Source organism: Leptidea sinapis, chromosome 19 (genome assembly GCF_905404315.1).
Source record: "Leptidea sinapis chromosome 19, ilLepSina1.1, whole genome shotgun sequence".
NCBI classification, from domain to species: domain Eukaryota; kingdom Metazoa; phylum Arthropoda; class Insecta; order Lepidoptera; family Pieridae; genus Leptidea; species Leptidea sinapis.
Genome location: NC_066283.1, coordinates 4,085,534 through 4,101,964, shown reverse-complemented (window position 1 = coordinate 4,101,964; position 16,431 = coordinate 4,085,534). Strand labels below are relative to the sequence as shown.

General features: G+C 36.8%; 2 protein-coding genes and 1 long non-coding RNA gene across 3 annotated transcripts in view; 2 read left to right on the top strand and 1 right to left on the bottom strand.

Moving 5' to 3' along the window:
- Positions 1-16,431, bottom strand: part of LOC126969917 (uncharacterized) — a 433,182-nt gene that overhangs the window by 168,661 nt on the left and 248,090 nt on the right. The window lies entirely within an intron of this gene.
- The window catches only part of LOC126969963 (uncharacterized), a 271,229-nt gene that overhangs the window by 25,809 nt on the left and 228,989 nt on the right, over positions 1-16,431 (top strand). The window lies entirely within an intron of this gene.
- Positions 1-16,431, top strand: part of LOC126969901 (transcription factor Sox-17-alpha-A) — a 173,178-nt gene that overhangs the window by 15,746 nt on the left and 141,001 nt on the right. Inside the window, exon 2 of the mRNA XM_050815522.1 lies at positions 336-514. Coding sequence (XP_050671479.1) covers positions 441-514 — 74 coding nt within the window. The 5' untranslated portion in view covers positions 336-440. The remainder of the gene's footprint in view (positions 1-335; positions 515-16,431) is intronic.

The window sequence follows — 16,431 nt, the reverse complement described above, 5'->3', positions numbered from 1 at the left end:
CCCATAACACAGGCTATAGATGCTTAACTTGGGGCAAGATAATTTGTGTAAAAAGTGTGTCAATATTATTATTATTATATTAAAATGCATTCATTCTAATTTGATTGTTTTCAAAGGTCAGTAGTGCCTTTTTGAATTGGTCATGGACAGATAATTATAATAATGAGAGAGGAAGAAGCTATTTTTTATTAATTAAAACTATATTTACGGGAAAGTGTTCCAAGAATATATTTCCGCGTTGGACAGCTAGTCTAATCCGTTAAAATACCAGATTTGAATATGAGATAATCATGTCTACTTGAACAGATTAATTAAAGCAATAACATTTGTTCCAGGTGCGATCTCAGAGTATACGCTAGTGATGTGATACAACAATGAGTAACGCGTCTCTGTGACGCAACCGTGATAGTGACTTATCGATATCGATAGACTGTGTCCCCATGAACAGCCTCATGCTGACGACTGGAGCTGTTGACGATCAACCCATGGACGGGAATATGTCTTTTTCTTATAGGTATGTATTTCTTGCATCGTAAACTATAATATTTAAGCACTTACTTATATATACTTCAATTTGAATACTTTAGGGTCGATCCCTTCCTTAAATTGAGGGAAGTATTGGTTAGTAATCCGGCGTTACTTGTGGTGATTGAACGATTCTGTGCAAACTCTGCTTTTAAAGCTTTACTTAATAAGAAATACTTCACATTTTGGTTGGTAATATGTTCGCATTATGCTTAATAACTATATATTTTTTAATTTGTTACAACAAATCTACTGAATTCAATTACTCTTGCGGCCTTACAAATAAACATGGTATAAAGTATATATATCTAATATATAAAATTCTCGTGTCATGGTGTTAAACATTGAAAACCGAAAGAGCTTGACAGATTCTCATGAAATTTTGAGTGCATATTGGGTAGGTTTGAGAATCGGACAACATCTACTTTTCATCCCCCTAAATGTTAAGGGTGGTCCACACGATTTCTTTTTAAATTTTTTTGACATTTTTTTAAATTTGTTTGATTATGAGTCAGCATTATAAAATACATAAATATAAGTTGTATACTTCAAATTTTCACCCATCTACGATCAACAGTTACTTTTGTATCGCGATTTTAATATCGGCAATACAACGTTTGCTGGGACAGCTACTATATATATATATATATATATTCTTGGTTTGTTTTCTGATATAACTTTATACCAAGTTTGTTTGTAAGGCCGTATGGGTTTATTTTTTCGAAGACACCCAGAGCTACTTTTCATTATATTTTAAGTTGAAGGAATAGCTCGTAAATACCTTTTTAATATAGTTATATTCATTTATAATTTATTCTTTTAAGATGACCTAGCCAGGTCAACTGTAGGTGTGATGGCTGCGGTACTATTTGCATACATTATAATTATTGTACTATTACGGAATCATATGCTTAATAAACACAATTAGTGGCCAAAACACTTTTTTTTCTGTCCCTTAATACCTACTGAACTGTCTCAACGTCGATTTGCTAAAAATATGCAAGGGTTGTCACAAAAATATTTTTTTTTTCAGGGGTAATTTGATAAAAATATTTACTAAGTTGCTGAAACATGTTGTGACTTGTGGTATGAGAACAACAAAATACGCATGACTGTGCAATTTCCATCATCATATGGATTTTTTTTTTAATGAAAATAAGGGACGAGACGAGCAGCGCGTTCAGCTGATTATTGAAAAACCCAAAAATGCTGAGCGACACTACAACTGCTCTCGTCACCTTGACACATAAGATGTTAAGTCTCATTTGGTCTCATTTGCCCAGTAATTTCACTAGCTACAGCGCCTTCAGACCGAAACACAGTAACGCTTACACATTACTGCTTCAAGGCAGAAATAGGCGCCGCTGTGGTACCCATAATCTAGCCGGCATCCTGTGCAAAGGAGCCTCCCACTGGTACCTTGTAGCCTTGCCCAATATACTTGCTAAACAAGCGTAAAAAATTACAATATGTTATTATTGCGCCATTTCTTCTGAGCCATGTATTTCCAATGATCATGATTTCATTGACTTTTGTTTTAATTCTCTCTCTTTTAAAAAATAAACTACTTTTGATATAAAAGCCCCAAACAATCCATTATTTAAAACCGGATATATAAGACGTAGTGTTGGTAGGCCTCCTAACAAGATGGATCGACGATCTGGTCAAGGCCGAATCTCTCTTTCGGGGGTCGTTCCCTCATGTCTGAGGATCGTGGTCAGCATAAGAGCCGCATCTGGAGCGGATGATCTGCCTCCACCGGTTTCTGTCCAGCGTGTCTCCGTGGAGAATTTGGATGAGGTGTCTTTAATTTGATCATCTTCTTGAAGAGCGACCGCGAGATTATTTTTGAAGTGAAAGCTTCTTTAGCATTATTGTGTTTTGAAAGTTGATGAAACGAAAAAGCGAGACACTAAAAAGAAGTAGACACATAAATTGATAAGATTTAACGTAGCAGAAAATGAGATACAGTGATTTGGCACCATGCGATCATAGTTGGAGATGAGATTGTCATAATATGTATGAAGCGAGTATACCTTAATATATTCTGACGTCATGCGCTCGACGTATTACTACATAGACACCAGGAGAACATAAATGTGGTAGCGGTGATAGTAATGTCTTTCATAGCGGTTGAAATCATGTGTCATCCTAGCAACATGTACCAGGACATCATATGCAGCTTAGAGATCCATACACAATGCAGGTTGAACATGAATATTGTGTACTTTGTACGCACGCTTTTTTTTCAAACGTTCGTGACCTTTGCGCATTGCGTATGTTCTCAGCATTCGCCTCCAACACCACATCTCGATGCATCAATCCTTTGCCGTTCTCGGGGCCAAGATTGTCCCCGTTTTAGAATAGAAAACGCCATAAAAGGAGATAGAGAAACCCAGTGCTCGCAATTCGAATAATTTACTTACAAAACCTTCAAAGTCGGAAACTATAACATGTTTCTTTCGCAACTCTTGATGTTTGCCTTACTCTGTCTATAACGTACTCTACAGTCCACATACAGCGAACGAACGACTGCGAAAGGTCTTCTCTTCTGTTTCAATCGCTTCCCTACACACACTTCTTCTCTTTTGTTAGCTCTCTTTAGTCACCTCACAGAGAAATCACTAGAACGGCGTTTAAGGAAAGACGACGCATATTTGAAGGCAAGTAATAAACCTGTTACACCCAATTGTAGAAGCTAAAGCAGAATGAAGCCATTTAAACGAAAAACAACATGTTTTTCTTAATCAATTATAATTCAGATGTTCACCTGTACTTGGAAACAGGCTTCGTTAACGGAATTATAGATTTAATTACGCACTTTTTGCATCATTCTATATTTTAATTCGATTGTGGATTCTTTATGTAGTATTTACTAAGATGAGGTGGCAGTTTAGCACGGAAACATGTTCTAAAAATAAGTCTTTAATATCGTTACGCATTATCACACAATCATTAACAAAATCGTATATTTAATCTTACTTCACAACACTTCGGCGCCTATTTCTGCCGTGAAGCAGTAATGTGTAAACATTACTGTGTTTCGGTCTGAAGGGCGCCGTAGCTAGTGAAATTACTGGGCAAACGAGACATAACATCTTATGTCTCAAGGTGACCAGCGTAATCGTAGTGCCGCTCAGATTTGTTTTGGGTTTTTCAAGAATTCTGAGTGGCACTGCATTGTAATGGGTAGGGCGTATCAATTACCATCATCTGAACGTCCTGATCGTCTCGTCCCTTATTTTCATAAAATAAAAAAATCCGGTGTGCTGAACACTATCATATCTTGGATCAGTCTTCACTGAAAATATTAAACCCGCTATGCCCATCACCATACTTCGTAAAGGTTATGTAATTTAAAAGGAGACGATAAATAAAACGATTGACTTGGTCGAAGCTATACTTGTAACAGCATAACTATTCACAGCAAAGTCAGTGCGTACCTTCTAGTAAGTAACGAGAGGTGTAGTATCCGAAATCTCGAGCGCCCATCAATGCCGGCTCCATTTATATAGGTAAATACTCTAAGCATAAACGCTACGATTAAATGGCGTGCTTTATTAGGTTTTAAATCGTAAAAGGCTGGATTTTATTTGCGGTTGAACAGTAAAGTTAACCGTAGCATTGCGGTTAGTCGGGTTCAATTTTGAGAGCGATTGACATAATTAAAGGACTAATTGAAAATTGAAGTGCAATACGTTGTAATCAGAACGCAAAAAGCCGTTGGCCAATGAATTCGTCAGACGGTTACAGTCCTCAATCGGGCACCTTTCATTTTAAAAAAAGAACCATACCGCCATTTCATGTCAATTTTTGAATTATTCATCGTGCGAATGCGCGGCCGAATCGATTGATGCAAGCAAAAAGCTAGCTCGCTAATCTTCGCCGTCCTTCGCCTCGCTTCGTTCTTCTTCGGCTCAGTGCTGCCAACTTATTATTCAGTTTTTGTTGTCACGCTGTGCAAGGACATAGCTGGGAATGCATTTATTTGATAAATGGTGTTTTTTTTAAACAAAATCCGTGATGCTTTTTACGTAATATTTTGGTGTTGGTGTTATTAAGACTATTATTTCGTTACATTTTGTCTTTCTTTATTACAAAAGGTACAATTACAAAATTTATTTATAATCAGTACGTCGGTAGACTCGAGGCCGACCTGACGCGCACAACTGCTCGCTACTCGTTTATGTAATTTTTGCAAGTGTTTCTCAAAGTTCATATTATTATGTTTGCCTGCAAACGATGTGAAGTTGAAGCTAGGGACGGCGCCACATGCTCTGTGTGTGCGGGTCAGTTTGACTTCCCTTGCGCTGGAATAACTGAGGGTGGATGGCGGAAACTAGGAGAGCGGAAATCTACCTGGAAATGCTCTAGTTGCAAGTCCCGAGGAATAGCCAGTCCAAAACCAACAACGTCATCGGATCCATCGCCATCGGATTCCATAGTTTTCGAGCTGAAGCGTTTGTCGTCGCAAATGGAGGCTTTACCAGCATTAGTGGATAGTGTGAGGGCGATACAGGCCGAACTGGTGGAATTGAAAACTATTAGAGAGGAGTTTTCGGACATGAAAGCGTCTATCGAGTTTGTTCATGATGCTGTCGAGGCTCTAACCATGAAGGTATCTACCCTGGAGCAAGAAATTGACTCCTTGGTAAAGACAAAAGGAGATTTGTTGACCCTGCAGGAGCGTGTAAACAACTTGGAGGAACTGCAAAACCATAACGAACAACGTCTACGTATGAATAATATTGAAATTAAGGGTGTACCCGAGTCTAGTGCCGAGAACTTATTTAACATCTTAGATAAGTTGGGGACTGCGATCAACTGTAGAATCCAAAAGGAGCAGGTCAACTACATCGCCAGAGTGCCTACACGTAATAATAAGCATAACAAGAACATTATATGCTCTGTCCAGAACAGTTACTTGAAGAACGAATTTGTAGCTGCTGCAAAGAATCATAAGGCCCTTAAAGCGGTGGATTTAGGACTACGTGGCGATAGCAGGATTTACGTCAACGATCACCTAACTCTCGAGAACAAAGCCCTATTAAATAAAACCAAGGCTCGCGCAAAAGAACGGGGATATGAATATGTTTGGGTGAAAGGGTGCAAAATTTTCATACGAAAAAACACATCGTCTCCAAAACATCATATCAATACGGAACGCGACTTAAAAAAGTTTTTTACATAATCATATTTAAACAACAGTCCGGCATGTCACATTACTGGATCGGCTCAATAAGTTTGAGAACCACAGGTAACATTTTTTGCTATTCATCTTGTACCTGCACGCCTTTTGTTCTCTTATCGCTCAATCCTAATGACTTTTTGTCGTGCAGTTATTGTGATTATAGACATTATTTCCTTAGAATTAGAACTGCTTCTGGCTTAGTAAGGCGTACAAACATATTTTATTTGAATGATCTAATATCTTATTTTTGCTCATACTTGTGCAGTTTAACTGTTGTACTTAACTTGTATACTAGTAAGGTGCTTATTTGCATTTCATTGGTGGGGCATATTTATTCACATCGATTGGAATGTACCCTACATATTTATTATTGTTGTGTTGAATTGTATGAAGATATTTGCAATGGCCCCGCTTAATATTTTCTACCAAAATGTTCGGGGACTACGAACGAAAACGAGTACTTTTTACAGAAATGTGTGTGTTAATAACTATGATATTATATGTATTACTGAAACGTGGCTTTTGGAGGGAATCTCGGATTCCGAGTTGTTCGATAATCGTTATCTTGTTTGGAGACGAGATCGTAATTATGCTGCTACTGAACAATCGAAGGGAGGAGGGGTTTTAATAGCTGTTAAGAGGGAAATACCTGCTGATGTTCGACATGACTGGCGCTCTTCTGCCGAGGACTTGTGGATCACGCTTACATTGAATCACAGAAAGCCGAAAATTTCTTATAAAATACACATCTGTGTTGTTTACATTTGCAACGAAAATTTGGGCAATACATTAGCAGTTCAATTGAATAATTTTTCTAATAGTTTGGCTGACATTGCTCTGAAATACCCTTCTGATGCATTTTTAATACTTGGCGACTTTAATCAACCAAATATAAAGTGGTGTCAGACAAATGATCTCTCTTCTCTCTATCCGAGTGACATACAGGGTGATGTTCAAAGTAATTTTATAGACAATTTGAATATTTGTAATCTTTCACAATATAATTGCTTTCACAATATTAACGATAGGATTTTGGATCTTGTACTATCCAATAACGATATTTCTGTTACTTGCTGCGCTGACCCCCTGGTACGCGAAGATCCCCAACATAAAGCGCTTTGCATTTCGGTCGAGTTCGTTCAGTTGCACAGCCTACCCACTCGTCCTCGCTTACAATATTTGTACAACAAGGGCGATTACGTTGCCATAAAACAAAATTTGGACTCCGTGAACTGGGACTTTGAACTGAGGCGTAGATCCGTTGAAGATGCTGTATCGTATTTCTATGACACTATCAACGATCTGCGTAACATCTACATTCCATCAAAAATTGTAACCGTACAATCAAAATTCCCAGTCTGGTATAATAGCTCGTTAATCAAAATAATAAAGGAGAAAGCTAAATATCATTTAAAATTTAAAAAATATAACAACCTCTCGGATCATCATTCATTTGTCGTTTTACGACAGAGAGTGAAAGATTTAGAAAAAGAGTTGTTTAACAATTATATATCTAGTATAGAATCGAACATAAAGCGCTATCCTAAAGCTTTTTGGGCCTATGTAAAATCAAAAAAGCAGTCCGATTGCTATCCCTCTGTACTACAGTATGGAAAGCATTCATCTGGGGATGGGGATGTTATATCCAACATGTTTAGCGACTACTTTTATTCAAATTTTTTGGAACCGAGCGCTATCAATAACAACTCGCCACCAATTAACACACAGACCGTACACGAGGGGGCTGCTTGTTTCGGCATGGATATCGGGTCAATAGAAATAAATAGGGATGAGGTATATAGATTTTTGAAAAATGTGGATTTAAACAAGTCACCGGGGCCTGACAATATTCCACCAGTATTTATAGTAAATTGCGCCGATAGCCTGACTTTACCACTTTCAATCTTAATTCAATTCTCACTTACTGCCGGAGTAGTGCCCACTTTGTGGAAGTCTGCGTATATAACACCTGTCCTGAAAAAAGGATCAAAAGCCGTCGTTGAAAATTACAGACCTATATCTAAGTTGTGTGTATTTGCTAAAATTATGGAAAAAATCGTTTACAGACAAGTATATTCAGCACTGAAACTGGACTTTAGTGAATACCAACACGGTTTTATAAAGGGTCGGTCGACTACATCAAATTTGATCCTATGTAGCGACTTCCTATCAGACTCTATGGCTCAGAGATCCCAGGTGGATGTTATATACACAGACTACAGCAAATGTTTCGACAAAATTAACCACAACATACTTTTAAGTAAGTTATCTTCCATTGGTATACGGGGTAATCTCTTCAGATGGTTCTCATCGTACGTAGAGAATCGATGTCAGACTGTGGTGTTGAATGGATACTCATCTAGAACGAGATATATACCTTCAGGAGTGCCGCAAGGATCACTTTTGGGCCCACTTCTCTTTAATATCTTTGTCAACGACATCACGCAGTGTTTTCAGTCGTCCAAAATTTTACTGTATGCAGACGACATGAAAATCATGAAACAGATTAACTCTGTCGCTGATGCACTCTCTTTACAAGAAGATATGGACCGCTTTCAAAATTATTGTGTTCTGAACGAGCTCGACTTAAATGTATCTTAGTGTTACATTTGTACATTTACTCGCAAACCCCACCCTATTGCCTTTCCCTATAAACTTCAAGATTCTATTTTAGTTAGAGTTGGATCTATCAAAGATCTTGGAGTTATATTTGACAGCAAACTTCTCTTTGATCTGCATATTGAGAGCATCATTAATAAAGCCACGAAAGCGTTAGGTTTCATTATAAGAATCTCTTCCGACTTTCAGGAAATTAAAACTATTAAAATATTATATTGCTCTTTCGTTCGTAGTCACCTCGAATATGCCTCACAGGTATGGAACCCAATATACAACATTTATATAGACCGCCTTGAAAGTATACAAAGAAAATTTTTAAGGTACATTCAATTTAAATCTAACTGTTATCTGCCTGACTATCATACACACTGCAAAAAATTTCATATTTTGCCTCTAGCTGAGCGTAGAAAAATATCGGACATAGCGTTTCTAATGTCTTTATTTAATGGTGCAACTGAGTTGCCAGAACTGGTATCTAAGGTGGGCCTATACGCACCATCATTGTTTCTGCGCAGGCCAAATTTATTGTGCGTCCCTATAGCAAGAAATATATATAGACAAAATTCATACCTATTGCGAGCATGTCGTTCTTTCAATGTGGCATGCCGGGAGGTTGATTTGGATTTATTCTGCACTAGTGTTGCTAGAATGAAGAGAGCCCTATGTGGTCGGTACTTTGAGTGATTTGGATTTTAATGTAGTTTCTTAATTTCTTGCCTTGAGTTTTTTGAGCATTGGAGTGTGGAGATGTAGTGATGCCTGAATGTGGAAGCTGATAATTGGCCTTCATCATGTTAATTATATAATATTGAGAGTTTTTTAGCTGTAAGTTTCCCTAAAATTGTAAAATAAAATAAAATAAAATAAATAAATTGATCGTCAATTATATATCTCTAGCAAGACAATGGACACTAATTGTAGCTTACAATAAAATTTGACAGTTATCCGCAGATAGTTATAGATAAATCTAAATTTTTATATGACCTTCGCATCTAGAAACAAAAAAATCATTATTTAAATCTAGCACAGCTAGTTGACTATTAAAAGTTTTCATATTTTACTTAAAATATTAAAGATTAAAAGTTATAGTAGGATAATATAATCAATAAATTCCGCCGGGGCACGTTTCTTTTAATCTCACTTTATTTGTGAGGTCTGAACTCTGAATATTTACAATCAAGTGAGCCTTATTCACATCCGTTGATACCTGCTACAATAAAAACTTTAATGTAACATGTTTATCCAATTAATTAGAAGCTATAACTGTTACCGGCCGTCAAGCCAATTACAAACTATATGTTTCTAAGTGCAAAAAAAAGATAGTATTCGAATTTCCAAACATTCATCCCCGCGCCCGCACGTCCGCCGCGCATCGACGCCGCGTCGCGACTGTACGTGATTGGTTTATTAATTAAACGAATCATTCTTGGGTTCCATTTTTAAAAATGGGCGGGATTTTTGCAATTTATCTTTTTAATTTCGACCGGCGTTGAACGTAATTAGTTAACAGGATGTTTTTTCTTTTATTTAACACCTTGCATTGTTTTAAAAGTAATTCACAGTTAATTATAATTTTCGTTGTCATAGTTCAAAATGATAATAATTCAAATATAAACCTGTATATATATAAACCCATAAAGGTAAATCTTGCATGATTTCGATGCGAGGTCAAAAGAGCAATAAGAAAAACGTCGTTTCTGCCGTCCAGAGTTATGTCTCCCGCCAAAACACCGTTAGAATACCTTCGTTCCAAAGTGACGTAAAAAAACTGAAAACTTCCAATTGGCAGCATGAGGAATCCGTTTTGTCTGGTACACTGCTCCTCCGGTTGTTTTGTTCGACTATATGACACTCTAGATATTTATGTTATATGCGAGAATGTAGCACTGTGCTTTATAATTTTACGATTGGACTTCTTTTGGGAATTCTTGTAAGGAAAAACTGTTTGTGAAATTTAGATTTCTAATAATTTAAAAGTAAGTTAGTCTCACGAATGTGAATGTGTAACTAAATTGATTATTGATGCATCTGTGTTTGGGGGGGGGGGGGGGTGGTACCTACCTAAAAGTTAATTTTTAAACAGATTTTTTTTAAGCGCGTTGAGTCTTTCTTAGTGAGCATGAATGACGTCTTGTCTCGTCTCAATTATCACCGCGGTTAATGTGTTGTTTGTGAGATTGATTTCGGAGGTATGACGTCATATTAAGCCTCCATCACACGAGCATTCAAAGTAGATTGATAAAAGTGCAGTAATTTGCGTTACAGTTTATAATGTTTTTTTTTCTAAAATGATATATGTCTATGCGTATTGAAATTTTAGAAGCCGAATCAAGACAATAGGCATAATGAAATAAAAACATATTAGAATCTTAAACTATGACCGTAATACCTACAGGTACCTAAAACCCTCAATATACCAGTGGGAGGCTCCTTTGCACAGGATGCCGGTTAGTTTATTGGTACCCATAAACGGCTAACGGCGCCTATTTCTGCAGTGAAGCAGTAATGTGTAAACATTACTGTGTTTCGATCTGAAGGCGCCGCAGCTGCTAAAATAACTGGGCAATTGAGGCTTAACATCTTTTGTCTCAAGATGTGTAACTGTAAACTGTAGTGCTGCTCAGAATTTTAGTTTTATAAGAATACTGAGCGGCACTGTATTGTAATGGGCAAGGCGTATCAATTACCATCAGCTAAACGCCCTGCAGGTCTCGTCCCTTATTGTCATAAAAAAAGTAAAATCTGAGCAAAGTCTAAGTACCTACCCTCTATAGATGCCTTAGAAAAGTATACAGCAGGAATCGAACGTAACAACCGACTTAGACGTTTTTTGCAACAATCCTTAATAGATTATCTTAATGTCAGTTATCTTAAAGTTGTTCATTCCGCTAAGATTTATTATGCAAAATGCATCTAAATAAATATCGTCCCTTATTACAGAAAACTGAAATATTATGTATTCACTCTAAATTTTAATATACCCTCACATACAAGTTCTTACAAACTACACTTATAAATTGTAACCAAACCGAGTAGAACTCGAATACCGGCTACTAAATAAGACGGTCCATAAATTCTTCAAAGGCATTAACAAAAATAACAAAATCCGAAAAGCCTTTAGAGCTACCGAACTATAATTTATGGATCGACCATCGGGCTCCGAAGAGGGGAAATAAAAAAAAAACAGCGGAGACACAAAACGGCGAAATTGGAAATAATTTTGCGATAGCATCGTTGAACGGACAATTTCTTTATTCCTTTGCATGGTTTTGGTTGTCACGAGGGAAATTATGAATGTTTGGATTGCCAAAGTACTTTAAACTTTTTTTTTTAATGAAATTAAGGGTCGAGATGAGCAGGACGTTCAGCTGATGGTAATTGATACGCCCAAATATTCTGATCGGCACTACAACTGTGCTCGTCACCTTGACACATAAGATGTTAAGTATCATTTGACTAGCTACGGCGCCCTTCAGACATTCAGTAATGCTTGCACATTACTGCTTCACGGCAGAAATAGGCGCCGTTGTGGTACCCATAATCTAGCCGGCATCCTGTGTAAAGGAGCCTCCCTCACTGTTGGGAAGATACCCTACCTCCGGGTGAAATATGCTGTTATGTTTAAAAAAAAATAGGGATCCTTACTAAAACTTCAATAATGTAACCCAAGGTGTAAAAAATACCTAAAATATTCTTTACTTATACATCGATGATAGAATAAAATAAAGTGTCGGAATAGTATATGTTATAAGTCGTGTTTTATTTTAAACTAGCTGACCCGACAGACGTTGTTCTGCATATAATAAATAAAATAATGTTTTTATATGAATTTGTCAATAATATATCATAACATCAAAAATTACTTCGTAAAATATGCACCCTGCTGTCGTAATGAAATTGTTTCACAGCAGAACTGTCAAACCGTGCGTCAATAAATTCTCTCATAGAAATTATGTATGGACACAACAAAGGAAAAAAAAAAATATTGTTTTTATTTAATTTAGTATCATTTTCCCATTTATTCACCTTTTAAACCTTCTCTGGACTTCCACAAATAATTCAAGACCAAAATTAGCCAAATCAGTCCAGCCGTTCTCGAGTTTTAGCGAGACTAACGAACAGCAATTCATTTTTATATATTGAATTGTCGCTACATGCTAAGTCCTGTGTCGCGGGGTATGAGGTAGTATATATTTTTTTATATTGACACACTAACACAAATTATCTTGCCCCAAACTAGGCATAGCCTGTACTATGGGTACAAGACAACGATATATTTGATACAATATACTTACTTAATGGCCCAGAGGCGCGGAAGATGTTCAAAGTACTATCTTCGCGCCTCAATAAGGCTACTGTTAATCCAAGCGCTGGCAGCTTTTTCGGTCAACGGATCAGTGCACCTATCCAAAGCGGAAATGCTGCCAGTATTCTTGGTACGCTTCCACGTAATGATAGTTTTAATTTTATGTAGTCATAGTATTGTAAATATAGATATACTTACATAAACATACATATAAACATCCATAACTCTTAAAACAAACATTCATGTTCATCATATAAATGTTTGCACCTACCGGGATTAGAATCCCGGACCTCGAGCGCAGTAGGCATGCTCACTAACCACTGGGTTATAAAGGTCGTCTCACTAGCCACTGGGCTATATAGGTCATCTAAATAAATTATAGATAGTGTAGAATAAAAAAGGCACTCACTTAGATTAATTATTACAATTACAAAAACTTATATACATGGGCAAATGAGACTTAACGTCTTATGTCTCAAGGTGACCAGCGCGGTTGTAGTGCCGCTCAGAATTTTTGGGGTTTTTCAAGAATCCTTAGCGGAACTGTATTGTGATGATGAGCAGGGCGTATCAATTACCATCAGCTGATCGTCCTGCTCGGTTCGTCACTTATTTTCATTAAAATAAAACAACCCTTCTAAAAACCTTAAATGAAGCAAAATACTTTCTTACCCAAAGCTTACGGTTCATAAACAGTCACGACGAAACGATTTTAGATGGTTTGGTCACGAAGTAAGGAAGGATGAAAGTATATTGGCCCCACTAATTTATATCTAAGTGGATGGAAGTGTTAGGAAAGGTCGAGATAGGTGCACATTCCACGATCAAGGCCAAGTCTAGGAAAAGAGGCTTTTATTATTTTATTTGCAGAGGGGCATATGGCTAGTCCGGATTGGATCCTGGTAATATCGCGTTCAGAATTGAACTATTGTGTTCGCCACTCATACTTATAGCTCGCCGTCAAACCCTGCCGCCTTTACGAAGCGCAGTATCTTCATGACGCGAGTATTTCTAACAGGATCTGTGAGTAGGGTTTAGACGCCAAGGATGGTGTTACGCTTATGCATTAGTGGGCCGCAATCGCAGAGGAGATGAAGAGGCATTTCATCGGCCTCAAGGCAAAATCTGCAAGTTCTTTCGTTTTTTATTCCGACCACACTGAGCTGTTTATTTAGGCGACAGTGCCCAGTTAGCATCCTGGTGAGTATGCATAGGTTTTTCCTGCTCAATGATAGGGCTTCATTCGCGTTTCTGTTACTGAAAGCCTTTATCGGTGCTTAGGAATGGTTTTTAGTCGGCTTCCTGCGCAAAGGAGCCTCCTACTGGTAAGTTGTATTTGGTTCGATCATATAAACATATATTATAACTCATTTGTTTATATCCTTTACCGTTTTTACTACCATTAACCTTTTTACTAGTTCATATTTGATCGAAGCTCACCGGTTATTAGTACCTATATAGGTATACTAAGTACGAACGCAGTGTGTCGCTAATCAGAGTATCAAGACATGAGACGGTTTCAAATGTTATCATATGAGATGAGACATTAAGATATAACTGGTCGCCACCGTGTCACGCGTCCACTATACAGGGTGTACACTTTTGTATGGTGAATATTATAATGCTTTTTATTTTATGTATAATAAAGATAAGTGCAGAAGACTAAAAATTATATGTTAAAATATTAAAAATGTTACTTAAAGTAAAGGTTGCTATTACTTTACTCTATTTTTTACTTTTCTACTAATTTATTTTAAAATATCAGATGACAAACCGTCTTATTTATAATAAGGTAATTCTTATACTAAAATTATTTAAGCTGTTGAACCGCTTTCTCCCTTTCTGTAAAAAAATATTTTTTGTACTAAATAAAATCACAAAGCTAAAATAGGTATATTATTATAAACCTAGGTATTGTATATATTATACTTTTTGGCCAATTCATTCTTAGAAAAAATATAATGAAACGTGGTATAAATTTACACTAAATAAAAAACTATAAAAAACCGGTCAAGTACGATTCGGACGAATGTTGTGGTGTTAACATACAAGATATCTATATCTTTTATCGACTCTTTCTAAAGGATTTTTTTTTTAATTTAAACGGCAGCCAGTTTGGATTTCGTCACCTTGGATTTTTATTGATTGTTGTTATAGCGACAATACGATATCTACAAATAAATTTTTTACCAAAACATATGCACCTGGTGGGATTCAATCCCGTGCCCCTCAGCTTATATCCCAGCGCTCTTCCAACTAAGCCAACCGTCCGCTTCCCGCATGATCCGTATATCTTGGTATGTTTCTAAATCTCTCGAGTTGTGGCTCCATCTACAGATCTAATACACTATCTATCGAAATTTTTTCTGGCTAGCTATTCCGGTATATCGGATACAGCCTGCTAACAGACATATGGACGGACAGACATAATAAGGTATTATATAAAAATATCACGAAAATTACATTAAGTATCCAAAAAAAATCATTCAATTTGTATACACCCTGTATACAAGTTTGGTGACTGTAACGATTAGTCAAAATATCTCGTTATGTTGGTCCCACCTTTAATTTTTAATCGTTTGTTGTGGAAACTGGTTGCACTGCTTTGTGATAGCGTATGGACCTGAATTGATATAAGGACTATTAGGTGATCACCTTCTGCCCATAGATTCCCATTAATATTACTCGTTTTACTGTCCTAAAAGAATATATAGAAAATCTACATGTAAATATTTATATTAGGTATTCCTTAGTTAGACTATAGTTTATTTTCAATTATTGTCTCATTTGCTACATTGTTTCCAAATATATTTTAAGTTAAATAGTATAACCTCGTAGAACATTCGTTGACCATATTGGGGACGTTTTGAGAAAAGGAGAGGTCCGAAGCACCCGCAACCGGCGAGCATGTATGAAAAGAGTAATGAATGTAGAGGAAGCGCGTGAGGGTTGTAAGGATAGAAGCAAATGGCATTCTATTGTCTCTGCCTACCGCGACGGGAACAAGGCGTGAGTGTGTATGTATGTATGTATTAAATAGTATTAACAAAAACAAATATAAAAAGTTTCATATGAGAATTTAAAATATTTCTTGTTAATTACGAAATTTGTACAATGTAATTGTTGCAATAACTGTTTTGTTTGCCCTGTTCTTGTTCTTGCCGTGTTTGCACTGTCAAACTGTGCATCATAAATTTATCTAATAGTAATTATTCATACAGAATTTATCAGTGGGAGGCTCCTTTGCACCGGATGCCGGCGAAATTATTGGCACCTACCACAACAGCGCCTATTTCTGACTTGAAAACTTATGTACAAAGGTGCCGAGCGCAATCGTAGTGCCGCTCAGAATCTTTTAGGTTTTTCAAGAATACAGAGCGGCACTGCATTATAATCTGCAGGGCGTACAAATTACCATCAGCTGAACGTCCTGCTCGTCTCGTCCCTTATTTCCATAAAAAAAGTTTAGAAGAAACGTTTAGAAGTATTTTATCATCTCTTGCAGACGGACTAGTATGTACATTGAAGTATTCATATTACATTTGTAATAATTGCATAAAGGACATTACACTGCTCTGTGATAAGGTTGCATCTGTTATCTTATCTACTATCAACCTTAAACTCATTTAAATGCACTAGTGACGACATACGGAATAAGATATAATAATAGATTTAACCTTTTTTAACACATACACTAGTTTCAGTTAAACAGTTGACGACCGCATAGCCGAATGGTTAGTGACCCTGATTACTAAGCCCGGGTTCGAATCCCGGTAAGTACAATCATTTA